Source organism: Grampus griseus (assembly GCF_964374135.1).
Source record: "Grampus griseus genome assembly, chromosome: X".
NCBI classification, from domain to species: Eukaryota; Metazoa; Chordata; class Mammalia; order Artiodactyla; family Delphinidae; genus Grampus; species Grampus griseus.
The window spans coordinates 31,620,110-31,646,692 of NC_138999.1; the positions used below are offsets into that span (position 1 = coordinate 31,620,110).

A 26,583-nucleotide genomic window follows, 5' to 3' on the forward strand; every position below is an offset into this window, starting at 1 on the left:
CTTTCTGGTGTGTTCCACTACCCAGGCATAGGTTTCTATTTTATTTCTTAAAATCCAGGTGTGTTGTTTCCAGACTCCTTCCCTGGGTACTGGTACACTTTTCCTGCCATCCACCCTTGTTCTGACAGCCCAAAGCCCCTCAGACAAGAATCTTGCCCCTGAACTTGGGATCCTGGGTCTTTCTTGACTGCAGACTGGCCTCTGACATCAGCCTGACCTAGCTCCCCTTTTCTCTGGAGCACTTACGTGATTATAATTTCACTTCCTACTTTTGAAAATCCGAGTCATAACTATTGTTTGACTAAAATGACTTTCTTATCTGGCTACCTTCCTATACCTGTCCTCCCATAGTCAGAGTTTACAGCTTGTTGAGTTGCCTATACGTGTCCTGTCCTAACGCTTGGGTTTTTGCCAGCTCCAGCTTCTTTCTTTTTACTCTGCACCATGCAGTAATGAGATATGATTGTGTCCTATGTTATCAACGAAAATATACTTTAAGTCAAATAATTTGCATAACCAAGTTAAAATAATTATAATATCCATGAGTGTGTATTCTTTATCCTTATAGTTTTAATATAAGATATTTTCAGTTTGATAAATGTCTTACTTTGGCTTTTATTGTTTTATAGCTGTGGACATAAAGCCTGCAAGTAAAAAAAAATGTGAACTTTAAGCAGTGTCTTATTCTTCCTATTAGGTGTTCAATAGTGAATATATGCTGTGCAATAGTACGTTTAGGGAGACATTTAATCAAAAATTGTATAACCTTTTCCCCTGGTCTAAGTCCTAGAGAATGTGCTTTTTATTGGCTTCCTAACAGTTCATTCAGACTAATTTACACACTTAGTAAATCAATCTATTTAAAACTCAACTCTGTTCAAAGCATTTTATATTTAATACAAGACAATTAGAGAAAGTTTATGGTATTCAGAATTAAAAATGCAAAACACAAAGTTAATTTGCTGTCTGCAATCTCTTGCTTCCATCCCCATGGAGGGGTTAATTAGAAAGGGAAATCTTAAATTTATTTATTTATTTTGGGCTGTGTTGAGTCTTCGTTTCTGTGCGAGGGCTTTCTCTAGTTGCGGCGAGCGGGGGCCACTCTTCATCACGGTGCGCGGGCCTCTCACTGTCGCAGCCTCTCCCCTTGCGGAGCACAGGCTCCAGACGCGCAGGCTCAGTAGTTGTGGCTCACGGGCTTAGTTGCTCCACGGCATGTGGGATCTTCCCAGACCAGGGCTCGAACCCATGTCCCCTGCATTGGCAGGCAGATTCCCAACCACTGCACCACCAGGGAAGCCCATAAAGTGAAATCTTATTTTAGTTCTTTTCTGTTGGAAATTTTGTCTTCTGAGAAAAGTTATATGAAAAAGACAACTTCCTAGTTTAAATACCGGCAAGCTACAATTCCATAATAGGCTCTCTCCTAATTTTCCGTTAAATGATCCCTGAAGACATACAGAAATTCAGAAATTCAATATCAATGTAAAGTAAAGATAACAGCTATTCATTTGCATAAATCCTATGAGGAATTCCCAGTAGTCACTGAAAGGATGTGGCCTGATTGAAAAACACATTTAATAACCTCCATAGGCTCATGCTCAATTAAAACATAATTTAGGTATAAAAAGAAAACAGTTTAGTCCCATGATCTGCCTTTTCCTCAGAAATTTATTTTCTGCAACATACCAGAAAACTAGGAAGCTGCCTCCTAATTGCATACCTCCTGGTACATAGTAGGTGTTTTAAAATATTTTTCTAATGAATGAATATAGGTGAAATACTCTCCAAGGTGATCCTCTATTAACACTTCTTTGTTTGCACCTCTTTTAAGAAAACAAACCCCCTGAACTTAAAATGACTGTAACTGTATGAGGAAAATGTGGAAGAACATCATTCTATCATAAGGATGTATAGAATCTAGCATGTAGATCTGGTGTTGGTGACAGAGATTGGAAGAGTCCAAGTGATTTTTGGTACATGTTGTTGGTGGGATTAGAGTTTATCCAGTAACAGGAAGTTCATGAAATTTTCTAAGATGTAAATTTTCCCTTAGGTGATTTGAAACCTGCCAGTGGATATAAGAAATATCCCCCCTACATCTAACAGACATATGCTTGTTTGATACAGGAAATTGACCCAAGGGTATGCATTGAGCTACTTCCACATTTAGATCTAAGAGATCGCTGCAGAATGAAAGGCGAGTGAGACCCTGTACAAGTGACCACTTAGGAAAGATAACCCTCTCCTATTTATAGAAGCAAATGAAAAAGAAAAGACAGAATGGTTTTTTAAATGCTAGAAGTTAACAGAGTGACACCTAAATTCATACTTAGTTTATCGTGAAACAGTTGAATGGCAAAAACAAGATAAATTCTGAAAAGCAACAAGAGAAAAAGACATACTAGTTTCAAAGGAACAAAAATTATACTGAAGGCAGAATTACCAATAGGAAAAATAGAATCCAGAAGACAATGGTATTGTAGTACTGAAGCAAATTAACTGTCAGCCTAGAATTTTAAATCCCAATAAACTATCACTCAAGAGTAAGATTGAAATAAAATTATTTTCAATTCAACAGTGAAATTGGGACAATTTAAAACTCACAAATAGTTGCTAAAAGAACAAAGGAGGATCTACTTATGGATGAAGGAAATTGAATTCAGAAGAAAAACTTGGAATCAAAGAGCTGTAATTAATAAAATAATCACAAAATGAGATATTAAACATAAATATGTCATTAGTCATGATAAATATAAAAGTTGATATTTTCACAATGGAAGGTGAAATACAGCTTTATGCCGTTTACAAAATTACCTGGTAAAATATCCAAAAACTTATGCCAGGTATTAGCTAATCAAAAAATAGCTGGCATAAATATAGAAGAAGTAGACTTTAGAGAATCCCCTGGTGGTCCAGTGGCTAGGACTCAGCACTTTCACTGCCGGGCCCGGGTTCGATCCCTGGTCAGGGAATTAAGATCCCACAAGCCATGCAGTGCTGCCAACAAAAAAAGAATAAGTAGACTTTAAGGCAAATAAATGTGTTAATTTAAAAAGGAATACTTGAATGTAGAGAGAAATTTTGAACTTATTTCCACCTAATCACAGAATCTCAAAATGTACAAAGCAAAAATTGGCAAATATGGAAGAAAAATGAACAAATCCACAGAGCGGGAGATTTTATTACACATCTCTCAATAATTGATACATCAAGCCAACAGAACATTAGTAAGGCCCTACTAGTCTTGACCAACACAATTAAAAAGATTAGGTATTCCTGTACCTATTAAACCTAGCTTGACTGTGCTGGAAATAATTGGCAGTTCTTGCCATTTGCTTATTATAGCACTTTGATATCCCTCTCTGGTTTTTTTCCTGTGCTTTAGAGCACCTGGGGGATGTATAGGTATTGCCTTTCAGCAAAATTTGACAGGGAACTGCATACCAGTCTTTTCTGCTTGCAGATACTTAGAAACTTCATGGGGCAACAAGTCTGATGCTCTCAACCATTTGGAGTTGGTTAGGAAAGGTCACATGCCATTCTCTTAGCATCCCCCAAACATTCTTTTTCCTTCCTCAATTCCAACTTCCCTTTTTCCTTTATTTTTGTCCTCCTTCCATCTTCCTTTCTTCTTCTTTCTTTTTTTTTTTTTTTTTTTTTTTTTTGCGATACGCAGGCCTCTCACTGTTGTGGCCTCTTCCGTCGCGGAGCACAGGCTCCGGACGGGCAGGCTCAGCGGCCATGGCTCACGGGCCCAGCCGCTCCGTGGCATGTGGGACCTTCCCGGACCGGGGCATGAACCTGTGTCCCCTGCATCGGCAGGAGGACTCTCAACCACTGCACCACCAGGGAAGCACCCTTCTTTTTTTTCCTTTTCCCCTTTCCCTCTCTCTTCCTATCTCTTTCTTTTCACCCTTAAATATTATTTTAGATCTTCCTGGTGATAGAAAAGCAAAAGTAATTCAGCCAGCCTCTTTTGAAGTGATAAGACCCATTTTAACCAATATTTCAAAAATTGAATTTGTCAGTAATTAGTATGGGTTTCTATCATTTTAAATTATTGTTATTTTATTGAATAGTATACTAAATTTGACAATTTAAGCAGTGAACCATTTCAGAAAATGGTTTTACCTGAGTGGATGATGCTAATGAAAACATTTTACAAAATAAATCAAGCACACTCTTAAATTGCAATTGCTGAACTTTTTTCTTTTTTATATGAAGTCTTTTGGCACACTTCATGATTTTGATATTAAATGAGTAAACTCAGTAATGAGAACTTGTTAGCACACAATGAATCTATCACTTACTTTGCCAGAGTATTTGTGAGGTAGATGCTCATGTGCCAAAAAGAACATAATAAAGTAACTAAAATGGGTAAAATTCCAACTGGCAAGTGATTTGGTCCTTTACTTGTGTAATGGGAAAAAAATCTACGCTAAATCTTTCCAGTAGTAGATGGAAGTGGGATTAGCAAATAGGCTAAAACATGATTTGAAAATATAATTACTCATACATTAATTTATAACAAATATCTGTTTATTATAAGTTCATTTTATAAATGAATCCATATCATAAATTTATTCGTTCTCCTGATACCTCATTTTCTGAGTTAAGGATTTCTGACTATTGTTTGCTAGTAATATCCTTATATAATTAACTATAGAAGATAATGACCAATTTACTGTATTACTTAGTCTCTTCCACTTTTCTGATGTACTTTCATATAATCATGGAATGTTAAAGCAGAAAGAAACCTAAGAGATCAGTTAATCAAATTATATTCTTTAGAGCTGTAACATTCTTCTGAAGTGCTTTGGTTTGTCTATAGGGAGGCTGTGGAAGTGAATCGGAGCTTCTAGTGTCTTACTTCAACCAGATTGACTCTAGCTTAATTTGTTTTATATACTGAGATTCTGTCTTAGGTATTGTTCAGATACGTTCCCCACCCCGCCCCGCCCCACCAAGCCAAAAAATAAAATGTTTGAAAGCTACTGATCAAATCTCACTCCTTAATTTAAACAGATTAAGAACTTGAATTCTGAAAAAGACCTCTAAGTTGTTTGCCCAAGATCACACGATGTAGAAGAGGAACTAAAACTAGAAAACAGAGCTTTTAACTGTTAGTTGACTGCATCTTTCACCTCACCAGTTTAATGCATGTATCTTGCTTTGGAGTTAAGATATGGTAGATTGTTTCAGTAAAAGCCCAGGTGGATCCTATCTGCCTGTACACATGTTATATGTGGTCTCAGCTCCCTGGTCTTGGCCATGTGACTTGCTTTGGCCAATGGATTGTTAAGGAATTCGAAAGAAGCAGATATATGATAACCATTTGTGCACAAGGCTCTCATTCTTTTGCTACTGGTCATTCTTCTGTACTGTATGAAAAATGTTGGGCTCATCTCATAGAAGGTTAGAGAGCTCATGGACAGAATTCCCAGTTGAGGTCCTAATGCATGAGTGAGCCCAGCCAATACCACATGAAGCAGGTAAGCTTTCCCAAATGAGGTTAGGCCACAGAATCATGAACAAATAAACGGTGTGTGTGTGTTTTTTTTTTTAACCACTAAGTTTTGGAGAGTTTGTTATGCTGTTTTAGCTGACCAAAACAGCAGTATTGATTTATTGTCCCAACCATGACCTATTCTAGGATCTGAAATTGCACATTTTTTTTAACAGCAAAATTTTGCAATTTGTTGGAAAAGACTGAATATAGGAAATTTAGGGCATCCTGACAACGTCAATACATGCTTCAAGAAAAAATCATGAAATACAAGGGCATGTTCTATATAGAGAGAATGCCTGGAAACCCTGTGACCCATGGACACCCCTCAATCCAAGCTCTTTCTCTTACTGAATTTTTTTTTATATTGAAGTGTAGTTGATTTACAATGTTGTGTTAGTTTCAGGTGTACAGCAAAGTGATTCATTTTATATATATATTTTATATATTCTTTTTTTTTTACATCTTTATTGGAGTATAATTGCTTTACAATGGTGTGTTAGTTTCTGCTTTATAACAAAGTGAATCAGTTATACATATACATATGTTCCCATATCTGTTCCCTCTTGCGCCTCCCTCCCTCCCACCCTCCCTATCCCACCCCTCCAGGCGGTCACAAAGCACCGAGCTGATCTCCCTGTGCTATGCGGCTACTTCCCACTAGCTATCTACCTTACGTTTGGTAGTGTATATATGTCCATGCCTTTCTCTCGCTTTGTCACAGCTTACCCTTCCCCCTCCCCATATCCTCAAGTCCATTCTCTAGTAGGTCTGTGTCTTTATTCCCGTCTTACCCCTAGGTTCTTCATGACATTTTTTTTTTCTTAAATTCCATATATATGTGTTAGCATACAGTATTTGCCTTTCTCTTTGTGACTTACTTCACTCTGTATGACAGACTCTAGGGCTATCCACCTCATTACAAATAGCTCAATTTCATTTCTTTTTATGGCTGAGTAATATTCCATTGTATATATGTGCCACATCTTCTTTATCCATTCATCCGATGATGGACACTTAGGTTGTTTCCTCTCCTGGCTATTGTAAATAGAGCTGCAATGAACATTTTGGTACATGACTCTTTTTGAATTATGGTTTTCTCAGGGTATATGCCCAGTAGTGGGATTGCTGGGTCATATGGTAGTTCTATTTTTAGTTTTTTAAGGAACCCCCCCATACTGTTCTCCATAGTGGCTGTACCAACTCACATTCCCACCAGCAGTGCAAGAGTGTTCCCTTTTCTCCACACCCTCTCCAGCATTAATTGTTTCTAGATTTTTTGATGATGGCCATTCTGACTGGTGTGAGATGATATCTCATTGTAGTTTTGATTTGCATTTCTCTAATGATTAATGATGTTGAGCATTCTTTCATGTTTTTGTTGGCAGTCTGTATATCTTCTTTGGAGAAATGTCTATTTAGGTCTTCCGCCCATTTTTGGAGTGGGTTGTTTGTTTTTTTGTTATTGAGCTGCATGAGCTGCTTATAAATTTTGGAGATTAATCCTTTGACAGTTGCTTCATTTGCAAATATTTTCTCCTATTCTGAGGGTTGTCTTTTGGTCTTGTTTATGGTTTCCTTTGCTGTGCAAAAGCCTTGAAGTTTCATTAGGTCCCATTTGTTTATTTTTGTTTTTATTTCCATTTCTCTAGGAGGTGGGTCAAGAAGGATCTTGCTGTGATTTATGTCATGGAGTGTTCTGCCTATGTTTTCCTCTAAGAGTTTGATAGTTTCTGGCCTTACATTTAGGTCTTTAATCCATTTTGAGCTTATTTTTGTGTATGGTGTTAGGGAGTGATCTAATCTCATACTTTTACATGTACCTGTCCATTTTTCCCAGCACCACTTATTGAAGAGGCTGTCCTTTCTCCACTGTACATTCCTGCCTCCTTTATCAAAAATAAGGTGACCATATACGCGTGGGTTTATCTCTGGGCTTTCTATCCTGTTCCATTGAAAAGATTACAAGATACTGAATATAATTCCCTGTGCTATACAGTAGGACCTTGTTGCTTATTTATTTTATGTATAGTAGTTTTATGTATAGTAGTTTGTATCTGCTAATCCCAAACTCCTAATTTATCCCTCCCCCACATTTCCCTTTTGGTAACCAGAAGTTTGTTTTCTATGTCTGTGAGTCTGTTTATGTTTTGTAAATAAGTTCACTTGTATAATTTTTTTTAGATTCCACATATAAGTGATATCATATGATATTTGTCTTTCTCTGACTTACTTCACTAAGTATGATAATCTCTAGGTCCATCCATGTTGCTGCAAATGGCATTATTTCATTCTTTTTTATGGCTGAGTAGTATTCCATTGTATACATATACTACATCTTCTTTATCCATTCATCTGTCGATGGACAGTTAGGTTGCTTCCATGTCTTGGCTATTGTAAGTAGTGCTGCTATGAACATTGGGGTGCATGTATCAAATTACAGTTTTCTCCAGATATATACCCAGGAGTGGGATTGTTAGATCATATGTGCTGGATGCCCATTTTTATGGGTTATTTTAAAAACGGTAGGTCACACTGACTTCTTCCAGTAGCTAAAGTTATATAAAATTAAGTATTTTTTCATTAGAGAGATTCTCTGTTTATGTTCCTTTATTTTCTTTAGTAACTATAATCTGGTAAATTTACATATCTTTGGTTATCTTTAATTACAGAACCCTAGCAACTCCCATAGTTACTGGGATCACCTGTAAAGAAAAGGCCCCAGGTGAGCTACATCTAGTAGAGTAAGGATGGAAGGGACAGGTCCAGATTGTCCCTGACATTTGTAATGCCCAGGTCAAAAGTACAAAGGGAAGCCCATATACCATATATCTAAATTTTAAAAGTGGTAAATCAAACTAACAAATTTTTAAATAGAATATAATCTATTTATTCCACCTTGAGAAATAAAGCTTTATACCAACCTAGAAGACCAAAGTTGAATTTAGAATTCTTGGCCTCCTCAGAGTTTTGCACTAGAACATGAAAACACAGGATAGCTAGGCCCTGGGCATATGCCCACCCCATTCTCTTTTTTCCTTCACATCTAGCATGTATTGTAGAGGGATTGTGTACAAATTTGTAGGAACCTCAGCCCACATAATTAATCTTGGTTGACATCTTCCCGTTAATAGCCACCTCTTAGTTAGAGGTGGCTATTCTAACTTAGAATTCTTCAATTCTAAGAGTATTCCAACAGGGGGACTGACATAGGGAAGAGTTCTGTGCAGGCACTGGAAATGGGATCACAGCACTTTGGATTGTGAATTGTGACATCCCATGAACTTGGAAGAAGGATGGGTCTGGGCTCTCAACATAGGCCTGTCCCAGTGGGCCCATGTCCTCCTTGCATATGCAGAGAGACAATGACAGGAGATTCAGAGTAAGGTTCTAGAAAGCATGAGGCCCAGGACAGCAAGCTCTCTTTCCTTGGTCTAAGGGTATGTGTTAGGTTGGGGATCCCCAACAGCAGACCCTGAGACCAGGTCTTGAGAGCAAGTAGTTTGAGAAGTGATCTCAGGAACCGTAGGTAGAAGTGTGAGAGAGTGAGAGACAGTAAAGAGAGGAAGCCAATTCAGGGAGTGTTAATGAGCAGTTGCCACTGGGAGCAATTTGGGCTCAGTTGCACTGGGGAATCTCTGTGAGTTGGTGTAGAATTCACCTCAGAGTTATTCCAACCCAAGGATAAAGAAGCTGGGTTATTTTTCCACCAGTTTGATACATTATTTGTTGAGGACTGCAACTGCAGGCATTAACTGTCACTTCTGGCCTGATCCATGTGAGGGTTAAGCACCTTCCTATGACTAGAGGAAGCCCTCAAGGAGAAAGGAGCTGTTTTCCATAAAGCCACTGTCCCGCAGGGAGGATTAAATGCTAAGGGGACATGGCAGGGCATGGATGACATCTGCTACAGAGCAGAATTGGAAAAGACTTTGAGAAAACATGTCCTTAAAGGAGAATGATGTTAAGGTGGCACAGTGTGGCCAGGAAAATTTCCAAGTTTCTAAATATGAAAAGTCTCTACCTCTGCTATTTTACATCTAAGGTGATGCGGATACTGTGTGATGAATACCTTAATCCACAAGTAGCTTCATGTTGGTAATATATGATAATATTCCTACTCTTTTTGCCTAGCATGAATTAATTAAATTATTTCAGATGTTTAAGTAAAACAAATATTGTTTTATCAATATATCTTCAACAAAACCATCATTTCCATGAATTCCACTATTATGATGAATTTCTTTTTGGACTTGTAAGGGAGAGGGGCTTGCATGGCTTATTTCTTAGGGTCTTTGCTCAGGAACATTTCATGAGTTGGAAAATGTACACTGAAGAATGTCCTTGGCTTTCACTTTCAGACTTAGTATCAATAGGAAGTGCATATTTTTAGGGAAAAGGAAATAGTGTATAACATAAAGCTTTTGATAGAAGCTTTATACTTGAGCTTGTGCATTTCAATTATTGTTTACCATGAAATAGAGTTATTCTTTATTGATGATGAAAATAATAATTACTGTTATAAAGCAATTATACTCCAATAAAGATGTTAAAAAAATTACTGTTAAGTTGATTAAATTTCGTATTCTAAGAAGTTTAATTTTATTTAAATTACCTAATCTAAGTATTTTCATTTCAATCTGTTCATGCAAGAGAGAAATGTGGTTTCTTCCTTTCTGATAATAAAGCAACAAATTTTAATCAAATAATTATCTCACCTGTTTTGTTCTAATGGTGTTGCCACAATTCAAATACTTTTCTCAGAATGAAAGTGAATGAATCAGTGAACAACAGATGATAAAATGTGCCTGGAGTCCTTTTTGACAAGAAAAAAAAAATTATTCTAAAATTAGATTTGTACTTGAAAAGGACGAAATAAAAATTACAACATTCTGACAGCCTTTGTTTCCTCCTCAGACCAGCTGAGAATCTTGGACTTTGGTTAGATGTAATATAGATTTCAAGTGTGATCCACTGTCAGTGTTTTTTAACATATAACTACGACATTATACATAATATATGACATATACAACACATAATACATTCTATATAATATATGATGAATATATTTTTAAAATGTGTAACACAGAACATACAACACATACATACACATCTTCAATATGTTTTAAAAATGATTTAAAACAGTTAATGTTCTTGCAAGAATGCCTGGTCTTCTTGGCATATAGACTTCAGTATGTTTGAAAACAAGTTTGCCATTTTTAACATTTGAGGTGTTAAATGTGAGTGAATTAAAATTATAGCCAATTAATGTCATAATACTTGTCTTATCCATTGGTTGATAAGCTTGATTTGTCTTCTTGGTTTTGGAGAATTTCCTAGAACAGAGTTAGGCTTCTAAACATTTTTTAGCACTTGTTTCTCATCTATAACTTAAATACTTTGGCTTTAGCAGTGAAATTTTATTATAGTATTATACTGCATCCTATTTTAGGGTTGAGAGATTTTTATAACTATTTTCTTATTTCCTGGAGAGTAAGAAAATGGTGACCTTCAGAGAAAAAGTAGTATTGCTTGGAAGGAAAGGACCAGCATAGACAGCCTGCCCACCATAAGAAATGATATTAGCTATTAACTTAAGGTATATGATATAACAAGGTGATATGAGAAGTATTCATTGGACATGCCTCTTTTGGCTTCCCTTGGTTATTAACTATGAAAAATTACTTCTATCTGCTGGTCAAGTTGCAACTTATTTTGATTGCTATGGGACAGAGCATTTCTATGTCATAGAAATGTGGCAGATAATATTGCTTGCCAAATATTCCATATATCTCTCAGTTCTCAGCCCCTGTCAGCTGAGAAAGAACCCTGTGGTTGGGTCTGACCAATTAACTGTGATGTGTGTTAACTTTGGGCTGAGCACTAAAAAGCCCTTGAGCAAACTTTCAGTTACTCTTCCCTGACCTGTAAACGAAGAAGGAGTGGTGTGCCTCGGTCCCTCAGTGGCTTTATGGAGCAAACCTTCCTCTGACCTATGCAGGATATATTTTGTCATTAATAAAAAATAAACTTGCTTGTAATGCCCAGGAGACTGAGGGGTAATGTGTTACCTTGCTATAACCTAGTCTCTTCTGGATTATATAATACAATTAAATCCAAAAAAAAAATATTGCTGTACCTGAAAATGAATCTTAGGATTTATACCATCAAAAATGATTAAACCATTTTTTAATTGTTTTGATAGTTACAGATGGATCTGTTCCAGTTCCTTTACGATTTGTTCCTCTCAGTCCTGGACACTACCCTTGTAAAATCTTGTTGACATCAAGGTATGATGTGCATGTCTATTGCATTGAAGGTGTGGTAAATGAAGAATGTCCAGAGGCCAGATTTGATTTTGAAACACCAGCATTTGAAGCCCTTACCCAGAATATTCCAATAGTAAGCACAGACTTTTTTTTTCGTACTTTTCTTCATTCCCACTGCCACTGTCTCAATTAAAGTCCTTCAAACCTTTCATCTGAACTCTTACCAATTCCTAATTGCATTATGTGTGGCCATTTGTTTCTCCATATTGATGTCACAGTTTTATTCCTGAATATAAATGTTATCATATTACTCACCTGATTAATCACTCCTGCTGGATCTCTTTGCTTAAAAAATTAATTCTAACTTCCTTAACCTATCATCAAACCAAGCAGAGTCATGGTCTCTCAGATCACTGTGCTCCACATTCAGTTGTGATCTTAACACTTGATTAAGATGTGCTCATAGGCACTAAGAACAGTGATTGGCTGTAGCTTGGCTATTAGTGGGTGATAATAGCATCAAGGAAGGTAATATAATTGTAAGGAATTTTGAATTTTTTACACTGATATTTTTCTATCTGATATTTTTCTGTCTTTATTTTCATGCTTTAGAATAATAAAACAAAGAATGAATGGAAATGTCAAGTTACTATAGAAGGAGAATGGTTTTATGGACCTCCTGTTTTACATGTTGGACCAAGTGAGACTGTGAATTATCCTCTCACATTCAAACCTATTTTGGAATGTGAGATTATGGTATGAACTCATTGATTTTTTTTCCCTAGTTTTACTATGTCGATAAACCAATGTGTGATGTTAACATATATAATTTGTGATAAATTTTCTTGCAGAAAAGTTATATTTTCTGGGGGGTGTGGGGTGGTGGTGTGATGAATTGGGAGATTGGTTGGGATTGACATATATACACTAATATGTATGAAATGGGTAACTAATAAAAACCTGCTGTCTAAAAAAAATAAAATTAAACTAAAAAAAATTTTTTTAAAAACTTATATTTTCCATGAATTTGATCATTAGTGTTCACTCTGCTTGAAACTTTAATAAATGTTGTAACTTGAGGGATAAATATTCTGAAAGTCACAATGTCATAGGCTGTCAATATTTATGTCTAGATTATTTTTACATAATATGTTTAACAAAGTAAAATCATTGCTTTGTTTGTATTCAGTAAGGAAGTTTGTACTTCAGAAAATATTTTCTTAAGTCATATTTCTTTGACAAGGATGTAAACAGGCATATAATTGCTATGTATGAGAATGCCTATTAAACTGTCTCTTAGAGAAAGTGAAAAGAAATGAAGAGCTTTTCACAGGAAATTCATCTTTATTTGTTCAGTAGAAGTATTTATGTATAAACTGGGAAAGCTAATGACTAGCACCTCCTTGAAAGCTCATTTCATCAATCAGATTCAAGATTACTAAAATAGAAGAGATGGTTGGCATCCAACTGTCGCTCCTATAGAGCTGAAATTTGGCTGATTTGTCACAGGGCAAACTTACTCTACAAAATGAAGTAGGATGGTATGGAGCATATCTTTGACATAAAAGGGATTGGAAAAAGACCGCTGGCCTTGGAACACATCACCGTAGACTATCAAGTGGGGGAGATAACAAATAAACCCATAATGATGCCCAATTATACAACAAGCATCCTAACATTTAAGGTAAGATTTTGGTTTGTTTTTTTTTTTTGGTATGAAAGTGTTTTCAGAAGGAGTATATTGAATTATATGATATTTTAAAACATTTAATTTTACTTAACTAGGTGAAGCAGTGTGACATAAGGAGATGGTTAGAATTCTCCTATTAGTCCAGCAGCTTTTAAAATGCCATTTTGATTATAAAGTTGAATTAGCACCAAACAAGTTTTATATCTAAATATTAGTATATAATCATAAAACACATTAAAATTTACTTATTTGAGTCATGTGTATTTTCACTTGAAGAAATTGTACATGACAATGAAAGATATTTTTTAAAAAACTTTTAAACAGCTTTTAAAATTGTAATGTGATATCTGCAGGCATGAAATTTCAAAAGTGTATCCTATCATTTACCAGTGTGAATAATAGTGGGAATGTGAAGAAATGCATAATTAATTACATCTTTATTTTTTATGAGGTTTTGTACTTGGCCCTCCTCACTTGATTTGTTTAAGCAAATCTGAAAATAAATTTTTCTACTCCCCACTCCCATATTTATCTACAAATTATGTGCCCAATAGAATCCTCAAAGAAGCTTCAAATATCTGTCCATCATAGATGCCTGAATCTAGTTTTAGAGGGTACATCAGAAGTTTAGAAATTCTCTGGGTTTGTCCTCTGCTTTTTTTGGTAATCTTGAAAAATATGTGCATTGATTTTCTTCTTCTTTCCTTACTGGATTGCAAATAGAGTGAATATTATGAATGAAAATCTCATCTTCTCACTCCCCTGCTAAAACTCTTCACTGTCATCTCTTGCCTTCAGGATTGAGTCCAGGCTCCCTGAAGTGGCTTTCACGTGTTTCAAAAGCCTATCTGCTCAGCTTTCTCTCTTAGCACTCCTGGCTCCAGCCACACTTAGGCCATTGTATATAGTATTTCCTTTTACTACTGCCTGGAAATCTCTATCCAATTCCCTGTCTTCCACTTCTCTGTGTATGTCTAACTCCTTTTCATTCTTTATGACAAAGCTTAGATGCCACTTTTCCAAGACTTCGTCTACATCCCCATAAACCTGGATTAGATGCCTTTCATGTGCTTCCACAGCATTTTTTTTTTTACTTTTCCCACCATCATGTACATTACATCCTATTGCTATTACCTGTTCTCCACCAGATTATTCTTCTCCACCAGATTATGAACTGTGAGAAAAGGGGCATGCCCCTCGTATCCATACTTTTGTACTTAGCATAAATCATAGTATCAAGCACATAATAGTTTTTCAAGGAAGATTTGTTTAATGAACGGATACAAACATAATAGATGGCTTTTCAAATGGAAGGAAGAAAGGAAGGAAGGAAGGAGGGAAAGAAGGAAGGAAAGAAAAGAAAAGAAAAGAGCATGACTACTTGCACTTGCTATAACTAAGGAAAAAAATCATTTTTCCATCACTCCCTTTCCCCTTCCAGAATTTTCTGGTGAGCAAGAAATCCTGTCTTATGAGTTTGATGAAAACAGGTTAAAGAAAAAATTGCTTAATTTCTTAACATTGGTTATTTCATTTTGTTGTTTTGGCAGAGGTGATGTCTGTAGCTTTTTAAAACTTTTATTCTTCAGAATGAATGCATTTTTTTAAAAATGTAGGCCTTTAAAAATAATAATTATGCTATATTAACTATATTTTTCTAATTAAATGTAGAAGTGGAATTCTATTTATAGCAGAATTGTACTTACAGGAAATAATCAAGTCTATATTTATATGGTTTCGATACACAAATAAAACTGAAGAATCTAGTTAATTTTACCTTTAGAGTGTAAGTTTTCAGTGAGGCCCTTTCTGTAATTAAAGATACTACATATTAAATTAATTAAATGTCATTTCATTAAGATATTAATAATACTGTTCATGTATTCCAGTTCTTCTATATTTCTATATTTAAATAGCACCAACAATTATAAAAGAACAGAAACATGTTTAAGACCGAAGAAACATTTGTCCCTAGAGATATTATGAATAAAGTATCACCTTTCTTAATTTGAAAATCACCATTATTTTTAATCAGCATATACTAATGAGCATTACCAATTTGCCCTTTCTTTTCATTCATAATATTTAGTTTATTGCTGGTATTTCAATGGAAATTCTATTGAGAAACAACTGAGGTGCTGCTAAGGAGAAAGGCTAGACTGAGAAACTTTGCTTTATAGTGTCAGGATTCATCTTGCACTCCCTTTGAGACTACTGAAATGCTTCTGATTCTCCATCTTCATTCTTCAATGTGTAAAATGAAGTTGGCCTCTGGGCACTCAAGGCTGATTCTCATTCTTTTCACCCCTCTCTCTCTTTCTCTCTCTTTCAATACCTTCCTCATTGTGGGATTATTTTTCTTAATCTATAAATATTCTCAAAGATTTTCCATTATAAGATAAAACGTCTCTAACAATAGCCTTTCAACTATTACCCTCTATATTTTCCATGATTGCTAAACTTCTTGAAAAAGCAATATTTACATGATCACTTCTTATTTCATGGTGGTCCATTTGTATCTCCTCTACTCTGTTGAAACTTCTGCCACAAAGATCACCCATAACTTTTGGTCAAGAAAAATTTGTTCTTTTCCCAAGTTATCTGCCTCAAAACTCCTATAATGTTTGGCACTGTCTGTCTGCCTTCTTAACACTATTCACCCTTTATTTTACATCATTCTATAGTCCTCATTTCCATGCTATTTCTGGATTGTTACTTATCTGGTCCTTTTATTCCTCTAGCCTTCTCATTTCTTTTCAAGTTTCCACCTTCTAAAGCATTCTTATGTCTGTACAACATCCCACTTGGCAGTTTCTTGGCTTCAAACTATCAACTGGTTACAAATGCCAAATTCATACTTTTACTCAAGATGTATTAGCTTCAGCCCCTCATTTTTGACTGCTTGCTGTACACCTGCACTTTGACAGTCTGCTGACAACTCAGACTCACTATATTCTTTTCATGTCTTTTCCTTGTTCTGTTTTTCATTGCTGTTAGTATTGATTTTTATGATACTTTGTATTTTTTTAAAAAGCCTTTTAACATATATTTAATCTCATTGCTACAAGAATAGTTTGCAATAGAAGGTTGAGACTTTCCTAACAAGAAAGAGAATATAAAAAAATCAGAGAATATAATTGAGATACAGGTAAAATGCTATGGCATTTTATCAAAGTGACCAAGGAGTAGGAAATAGTTATGCAATAAAGAAAACAGGAGACCTGGGACTTCCAAAATGGTGGAGCAAGGGGTTTCATAAATCTGTTCCTCCTTAAAAGCAATAAAAACACTGACAAAACTTGTCAAAACTTTTAAATCTTGAAATTAAACAAAGATTTCAAACAATCTGAGGAGTATTTACTCAAGAAAAACTCTGAATCCTGGTAAGAGCAGGGTAATTTGTGACATTTTGACTTGACCCATTTCTATGCCCCTCTCCTCAGCTCTGCAATCTTGCAATCACAGTAGCTATGAAAACTGTAACCTTGCAAAGAAAGGAAGAGGCAGACTGAGTATGGCTCTCCTCACAATTCCCATCCCCAGCACATTGTCACAACTTGACCTTTCTCGTAGCTCTCTAGCAACACCCCACCCCACGAGCAAGGAAGCCCCTTCGCGGGCGGAGACTGCGGGTGGCAGAGGGGGGAAGCTTCGGAGCCGCGGAGGAGAGCACAGCAACAGGGGTGCGGAGGGCAAAGCGGAGAGATTCCCGCACAGAGGATCGGTGCCAACCAGCACTCACCAGCCTGAGAGGCTTGTCTGCTCACCCGCTGGGGCAGCCGGGGCTGCGAGCTGAGGCTCTGGCTTCGGTCAGAGCGCAGGGAGAGGACGGGTTGGCGGCGTGAACACAGACTGCAGGGGGTTAGTGCACCACGGCTAGCCGGGAGGGAGTCCGGGGAAAAGTCTGGACCTGCCGAAGAGGCAAGAGACTTTTTCTTCCCTCTTTGTTTCCTGGTACGCAAGGAGAGGGGATTAAGAGTGCTGCTTAAAGGAGCTCCAGAGACGGCGCGAGCCGCGGCTAAAAGCGCTGGACCCCAGAGACGGGCATGAGACGTTAAGGCTGCTGCTGCCGCCGCTAAGAAGCCTGTGTGCAAGCACAGGTCACTATCCACACCCCCCTTCCAGGGAGCCTGTGCAGCCCGCCACTGCCAGGGTCCCGGGATGCATGGACAACTTCCCCAGGAGAACGCACGGTGCGCCTCAGGCAGGTGCAACGTCATGCCGCCCCGCACTCCATACCCCTCCCTCCCCCCGGCCTGAGTGAACCACAGCCCCGTAAGTAGCTGCTCCTTTAACGCAGTCCTGTCTGAGCGAAGAACAGACGCCCTCCGGCCACCTACATGCAGAGGCGGGGCCAAATCCAAAGCTGAGCCCGGGGAGCTGTGAGAACAAAGAAGAGAAAGGTAAATCTCTCCCAGCAGCCTCAGAAGCAGCGGATTAAAGCTCCACAATCAACTTGATATACCCTGCATCTGTGGAATACCTGAATAGACAACGAATCATCCCAAATTGAAGACGTGGACTTTGAGAGCAATATTTATGATTTTTTTCCCTTTTCCTCTTTTTGTAAGTGTGTTTGTGTATGCTTCTGTGTAAGATTTTGTCTGTATAGCTTTGCTTTCACCATCTGTCCTAGGGTTCTATCCGTCCGTTTTTGTTTTTTTAATAATTATTCTTTTATTTTAGTAACTTTATTTTATTTTATCTTACTTTATTTGATCTTCTTTCTTTCTTTCCTTCCTTCCCTCCTTCCTTCCTCCCTCCCTCCCTCCCTCCTTTTTTTCTTTCTTTCTTTCTTTCTACTTTTTCTCCCTTTTATTCTGAGCCCTGTGGATGAAAGGCTCTTGGTGCAACAACCAGGAGTCAGTGCTGTGCCTCTGAGGTGGGAGAGCCAACTTCAGGACACTGGTCCACAAGAGACCTCCCAGCTCCACATAATATCAAACGGGGAAAATCTCCCAGAGATCTCCATCTCAACACCAAGACCCAGCTTCACTCAGCAACCAGCAAGCTACAGTGCTGGACACCCTGTGCCAAACAACTAGCAAGACAGGAACACAACCCCACCCATTAGCAGAGAGGCTGCCTAAAATCATAATAAGTCCACAGACACCCCAAAACACACCACCAGACGTGGACCTGCCCACCAGAAAGACAAGATCCAGCCTCATCCACCAGAACACAGGCACTAGTCCCCTCCACCAGGAAGCCTACACAACCCACTGAACCAACTTTAGCCACTGGGGACAGACACCAAAAACAACAGGAACTACGAACCTGCAGCCTGCAAAAAGGAGACCCCAAACACAGTAAGATAAGCAAAATGAGAAGACAGAAAAACACACAGCAGATGAAGGAGCAAGATAAAAACCCGCCAGACCTAACAAATGAAGAGGAAATAGGCAGTCTACCTGAAAAAGAATTTAGAATAATGATGGTAAAGATGATCCAAAATCTTGGAAACAGAATGGAGAAAATACAAGAAACGTTTGACAAGGACCTGGAAGAACTAAAGAGCAAACAAACAGTGATGAACAACACAATATATGAAATTAAAAATACTCTAGATGGGATCAATAGCAGAATAACTGAGGCAGAAGAATGGATAAGTGACCTGGAAGGTAAAATAGTGGAATTAACTACTGCAGAGCAGAATAAAGAAAAAAGAATGAAAAGAACTGAGGACAGTCTCAGAGACCTCTGGGACAACATTAAACGCACCAACACTCGAATTGTAGGGGTCCCAGAAGAAGAAGAGAAAAAGAAAGGAACTGAGAAAATATTTGAAGAGATTATAGTTGAAAACTTCCCTAATATGGGAAAGGAAATAGTTAATCAAGTCCAGGAAGCACAGAGAGTCCCATACAGGATAAATCCAAGGAGAAATACACCAAGACACATATTAATCAAACTGTCAAAAATTAAATACAAAGAAAACATATTAAAAGCAGCAAGGGAAAAACAACAAATAACACACAAGGGAATCCCCATAAGATTAACAGCTGATCTTTAAGCAGAAACTCTGCAAGCCAGAAGGGACTGGCAGGACATATTTAAAGTGATAAAGGAGAAAAACGTGCAACCAAGATTACTCTACCCAGCAAGGATCTCATTCAGATTTGATGGAGAAATTAAAACCTTTACAGACAAGCAAATGCTGAGAGAGTTCAGCACCACCAAACCAGCTTTACAACAAATGGTAAAGGAACTTCTCTAGGCAAGAAACACAAGAGAAGGAAAAGACCTACAATACCGAACCCGAAACAATTAAGAAAATGGGAATAGGAACATACATATCGATAATTACCTTAAATGTAAATGGACTAAATGCTCCCACCAAAAGACACAGGTTGGCTGAATGGATACAAAACAAGACCCATTTATGTGCTGTCTACAAGAGACCCCCTTCAGTCCTAGAGACACATACAAACTGAAAGTAAGGGGATGGAAAAAGATACTCCATGCAAATGGAAACCAAAAGAAAGCTGGAGGGCTTCCCTGGTGGTTCAATGGTTGAGAGTCCGCCTGCCTACACATCACCATAGACCCTGATAATGCAATACTCTATATTCTACACGTATGTCCTTGGAAACGTGGTGTATTCAAAGGTAACAAAATTGGTAATGAGATATTATTAACTACCATACTGGGAAAGATGCGTGATGAGAATAAATTAAAAAGTAACTTAAAAAAAAAACGTAACTTAAATTTCCCCTGTCTAATAGATAACCCAGAGGGAAATTTAGTTTTCTATTTCACTCATTACCTTTCTGAATAATCAGAGCTTTGGGGCATACATTTTATGTCTATAGTGCTATACTCTCTTGTCCATTTTTTAATATTTATTTGTGGGGCAAATTCCTGGAAGTAGAAATATTTAGTTAAGCCATTTACATTTAAAATTGTGATAAACACTTTCAAATAGTTATATCAATTTATGAGCCAGACAGTGTCCTATGAGAATATCTCTTTATAGGACTAGGTATTATAAAAACATGTACATATACTTAATTGAACATGAAAAATAGGTTAAAGGCTTTGGTATATGTGAAGTTTTCTTTGTTTCTCTCTAGTAAAACATTCATTTATGCAAATTGCCTGATGGTCCCTGAAAAGAATTGCTTGCTTGGGAATGGGAGTAAGGGGTATTCCTACAAAGCTTTTGATGAGAGAGGAGGTGAGAGGTGTAGAAGACTAACAGGGAAGAACTGAGGGACTGTAATTCATCAAAGGAATAATTGTTCTATTCGGGAGAGAATTCAGTGTCCCATGGTGGTTAGATCCTGCTGAGGAAATTATTAAAATGTTGGTAAATGGATACAATTTAAAAATGTAGAAAGCATACAGCCAGTAGCAATCTTGTACTGCCTGGAAGTACTAGCCCCTCATCCTTGCTTGCCTCAACAAAGAATGTTTTAGGAAAAGGTCAGTACCTAGCATAGGAGGTGTAGAGAGCTGCTCCAAATAAGAAAGTACATAGAGAGTAGGCTGAATGCCAGTGCTGTTAACAAGCAGAAGGGAAATTTCAGAATGGCAACCACAGTGATCCAGTTACCACCACTGTAATAGAATACGCTATGGGTGAAGAGCCAACCCGCCCATCCCCACTCTCTACTTCTAGTTGGCTTGACCTCAAATGTCACCATAGTCATAGCTGTTAGCATCTTGTGAAATCTTCCTGTCACTTTTCAGACATTTGGCTTTACAAAGCCCGTTAACATTTCTCCATGTGATAGGTAGATTTTGAACTAGAGTGAGCTTATTCCAGGCATTTCAATAAAGTAGCATATTTTTTGCCATTTTTAATGTAATTCACAGGATAGAAATGTAAATTTCAGTTTTCATTTTAATCATCAAATGACAATCCTAATGTTCCTTAGTTCTGGAATTTTAACTAGTCTTCTGTAAAGGGTAGCAAGTGATTCAAAATTGCCATTATTATTTTTTATATAAGTAATAAATCTGAGTTTCCTGTTCTATAAAAGGCAGTGAGGTCTGCTGTGTGTGAGAAGGAACGTAAGAGGAACTTCAAACGGTAGAACATTGTTGAATTAGGAGTGTTTATGACTCCTTTAAGCAAAACAGAGCTGCTGATCCATGAATCAGACTCTTAAAGTTATAGAAAGGGAGCTAAGAAGAATTAAATAATCAGATTTAATATATCTTACCTTTGTATAGTCATTTTTGTTGATTTTGGCAGCATTTCTGAGACCATAAAACTTCAAAACGTATTTTCACTGATCAGATAAGCACTCTTAGCATGCTGCTTTGAAGGGCTTTAGAAGAAATTTGGGGAACTTAAAGGCAACTCAGGATACATCGTTAGGTGAGGATGAATTGGTAAATATTGCTGGCTACACAAGAGCTTTTGCAGGCTTCATAATTTTGAAAAATATTTGCAAGACATGTTCATGATTGTTCTTCCCAGGGCGGTCCCTTAAATTTGAATTAATGTTGCCGTTATGATTTGGACAAGCTGAGCCTGTAAAGAAGGCAAAGTCCATTTTTATTGATATTACTGTTGGAAGGCTGCTACAATATTTTAAGCAGTGTAAATGTAATTGCTTCTGAACAGTTGTTAATCTGTTGTAATATAAAGAAAACTAGACTAAAATTTTCATACATATATGAGAACGTTCCTATTTGTGCTGGTTATGTATATCGTATATCATCCATCTTAAAAAGAAAAAAACTTTGTGCACATTTTCAGTTCTGTCCTCAATTATATAAACAATTATTTACAAAAGGCCTATAATTTGGAAAGTCTTGATAAATACAGTAGTTATAAACAAAGCTGATCTTTAACCAATTACGCTCTGTTTGTTAAAATATTTTCACAGATGCTTTTCCTCATATGTTGGCAAATACTCAATTGTTTGAGCTCCACTTAGGTGTAACTTTTGATCTCTAGCCACCACAGCCCCTCCCTTTGGCCCCCCCGGACTTCCCAACAATTCAGCAACAAATAAAGTGTTAACACATGCCTCAGGACTTGGATCCTGTGTCCTTCCTGACTGGTCAGAGCTGGAATATAGGTTTGATAATTATTTCAAATATTACCACTGGATACAAAGATAGATGTCATATGGTTCCTGCTTCCTAGGAATTCATATCTGGTGATAGAAATAGATATCCATAAGTCATCTCAATACAAGGTACACACTGATGTACCACGAGTTTAAACATGGCACTGCAGAGCATGATATTGGGAAACGTTAACCCTAACAGTGGGAGTCCAAGAGGGCATCTTAGGGGATAATGGGTTTATCTGGACCTCAAAGGATGAACTGGGATTTATCAGCCGATACGGTGGGGAGCACATTCTAGCAGAGGAAACAACCTTATTGAAAACACAGAGAAGTTACTTTCTGTAAATAATGAATAGAGGGGTGTGTCTGGAGTGTGTGTTTGTGGTAGCCAATGCAGAGTGACATACAGTTAGAAAAACAGGCAGACTTTGCTGGACAGAGTTGTGTTTTACTTCTTACTGCAGTTGGAGCCATTGAAGATGTCTGAGGGGCATGAGTCAACTGAGTTTTAGGAAGAAAAGTCTGGAGGTAACATATAAAATGGATAGGAGGTACAAGAGAGGGTGGATAGATCTGAGAGATCATTTAGGGGCCTTTAGCAATATTCTGGTTGATTAGTTCTCAGTATTAGTTTGTGCCTCTTCTCCCAAAAGCAGACCCTGAGAAAAGAGTTTAATTGCAAGTAGTTTTCTTGAGAGGTGATCACAGGAAGCACGCTGACCAAATGGGGAAGTAAGATGCTGAAGGGAAAAAGTCAGAAAATGAGCTAGATATGAGATTACTGCTGAGACCTGGGGAACCTCACTGGGAGCTTTCTGAGAGAATTGTCAGGCTGAAGGGTAAAGAAATTGGGGTAAACATCCTCTACCTCCTTTCCCTCAATGATTAAAGTTTGTTCTTAGGGCAGATTCCCATGGCAGTGAATTCCCACTGGAAAAGTCATAGCAAACCACTGGTGTGAATGCGAACTGTCTGCAGAGGGGATTTTCATGGGGCACTGAGTCATATGTGGCATATACTAAAGTAGGTGTCATGGCATATTAATTGGTTGGTAGAAATTTTGAGAAATGGATGGAACTGGAATTATCACAGGAGCCTGCAGTGAACTGCAATCATGTTTCAGGCGTACCTATGTGGAGGTTTAAATTTGAATGCCTCTTTGGCCATGGAACAAAAAGTTAAGGTTGACCACTTAAATGAACATTAAGGGCAGACCAAACTAGGCCAGTGATAGTGGGTTAAAAAAAACAGAAATGAAGTTTCAAGAAAAGTAACAATGGAAAATGATGCTGTAGCAGCTTGGGTTTCCAGGGAATCAGACTCTGAGATGGGAGATTAGTTTATAGGACATTTATTAGGGAATGTGTTGTGATCAACACTTGTGAAAGGAAAAGGTAAGAAAACATACTGACCAGAGGGCAAAGTTGAGTTTCTGGACAGGTGGAGTGAAGGCTTTTAGTCAACTCACTGGGCCCTCTGAAGCTGGGATGGTCCTCTGGACTTGTCCCAAGTTAGGAGAAGGGGACTGGGCCTTTATGCTGCTGTGCTGATCCATCATTGAAAGTGGACTATATGTGGAAGGAGGTTTGACCTTGGGTGAGGCTTTTTTGTTTTTTCTCTCAAGGCGCCATGCCTAAAGAGGGCTTGACCAAATAGTCATTTTCCAGCATTATTCCTAGTAGCAACAGAAATAAGTCCTTCATTCCTGAAAAGGAAAATGGTTGATGTAGTATAATGTCTATCACAGCTGCATTTGATGAAGATTGAATAAGGAGAGAGAAGGGAGAAAGGCGAGTCAAGTGTACTTCTGATAGTAAGCAACTCTAAGGAAGGTGATACCATTAACTGCGAGAGAGAGATCAGCAGGATAGATTTACTAGTTAAGGAGGGAAAGCCCAGTTCTATCTTGATTTGAAGATTATCTTTTTTGTGTCAGTAAATTTCAGAAAAATGGAAAAATATTGAATCAGTCAACCTAGATATGAAAGCATAGAACCTTAAAGGGAAAGAGACACACAAAATCAAGCCAACAAAAACACCGTGTGTAAAGGCAGAAATGTGTTAATGACTAAATGCATTAAAATGTAATGGCCTGATTCTCTCCTTAACAACCAGAAAATGACCTCTCTGGTCATTAGAATGCAAAAAGCTAATATTACTGTCCATTATTACAGGATTAGTATGTAACAAAATATAGAAATGTAGTAATGGCCTGTGGCTTATTTGAGTAGTGAAATATGCAACTAAATTTCCATTCGTCTCAGGTAGAAACTTGATTTTTTGTACAAGGCCAATATTTAGTGAAGATGATTAGGCATTAACGGTTAGCATATACTTTAGTAACAATAATCCTTAAATTTATTTTGATTGCAATAACATGATTCACAAATATGATTTAGAGATGTCTATAAACAAGCATGTTCACAACATAGAGCAACTCACTCCTAATATAGCACTAAGAAAATGAACTTGTAAGAATTAAGGTTATACAATTGGATATAACCTACATATCATTTTTTCTAATAGTTTGCTCCATTTGCTCTTCAGTAATCTACATGGAACACATATGTCTCTGGCATAACTGTTCTGAGTTTCTTATGAGGAAATCACAGTAATCAGCTCAGTGCCCTCCAGCTTGTGAATATCAGGGTGATAATATAACTTTAAAAAGCAGATTTTAATAAAAACAAACAGGTGACTGTCTAAACTTGTGGGGATACCACTAGGGCCCCCTTTCTGTGAAGAGAAATGAAGAGTTATGAAGCTAAATAATTAATTTGGGGTTTGGTAGTCCAAAAATATAATGTGAAATCGGGACCCCAAACCATGCAAGCCTGGGCTCTTTGACAGGTTTGTTTTCTGATTCCCAATTATGACCCCGAAAGGCAAGACTCCAGGATACCACAGAGTAGTTCATACTCCAGAACAGATATCTCCAGTGATGGCTCAGTGCAGTGGATTCTGCTTTCTTAGCTTGTATGTGTGTTTAACTTAAACTTGTCGGTTGAGAGAGGATTCTCTGAACATCTCTTCCAACATATTATGGAAATGGCGATCCCTAGATATCTTTAAACAGCTTTTATCTTACTGTTAACCAATGCAGTTGATTTATCTAACCTAAGCATAAGACTTCATAATTATCCCTTATGATCCCCCAGTTGTGAGGAACATACTTTCATCTCCAGGGAGGAAGTCTTTAGAAATCCTTCCAATTTTTAATGACATTTATTTGTGATCCAAAAAAAAGTTAGCGGGGGGGGACTTCCCTGTTGGCGCAGTGGTTGAGAGTCTGCCTGCCGATGCAGGGGACACGGGTTCGTGCCCCGGTCCGGGAAGATCCCACATGCTGCGGAGCGGCTGGGCCCGTGAGCCATGGCCGCTGAGCCTGCGCGTCCGGAGCCTATTGCTGCGCAACGGGAGAGGCCACAACAGTGAGACGCCCACGTACCGCAAAAAAAAAAAAAAAAAAAAAAGGGGGGGGTGGGGTGGGAAACTTGGGTAGTTGAATATCTTATCTTTGTCTGCAGAGTCGTGGAAGTCCACGAGGACTATTTATTGAACTGTGAGTCATTTAAATTTATGAACTAAAATCAGCCTGAAATAATTTAATATGTTGATCATGGCATGGTAGCCTAAAATGATCTCTAAACATTAAACAAGAGTATTTTTACACCTAAAACTAATATAATGTTATATGTCAATTTTATCTCAATTAAGAATAAATATTTAAAATTTTAAAGGATATTTTCATAAATCATTCACTTACAGTGTCAAGTATTTAATTGTTCAGGATACTACATGGACACAGGTTAATACTGCGCTTTAACTGTTTATTCTACAGTAGAAAACTAAATGCTGAGAATCCACGTTTTAAAATGGTTTCCAGTCATGTTAGTAAATTTAGTCTCTACCCTGAACATTCATGATAAAGTAGTCTTAAATTCTCTTATATCCGTGCCCCTTGACAAGCTGATAGCTCTAGAAAGTTGGTAACAATGGTGATTTTGATGTAGCCCACAGTTACCTTGTATTTTTTCAGCAGCAACTGAAAGTGCTTTTTCACTTGCTGAAAAGTGATTGCATTCA

The 26,583-nt window shown here is 37.5% G+C and overlaps 1 protein-coding gene across 1 annotated transcript in view; it reads left to right on the plus strand.

The window, feature by feature from the left end:
* The window catches only part of CFAP47 (cilia and flagella associated protein 47), a gene marked incomplete at both ends in the record, with an annotated part of 513,170 nt that overhangs the window by 355,044 nt on the left and 131,543 nt on the right, over positions 1 to 26,583 (plus strand). The window contains 5 exon segments of the mRNA XM_082682021.1: positions 11,715 to 11,911; positions 12,391 to 12,534; positions 13,288 to 13,314; positions 13,316 to 13,499; positions 20,002 to 20,076. Of these exon segments, the coding sequence (XP_082538147.1) occupies positions 11,715 to 11,911; positions 12,391 to 12,534; positions 13,288 to 13,314; positions 13,316 to 13,499; positions 20,002 to 20,076 (627 nt within the window).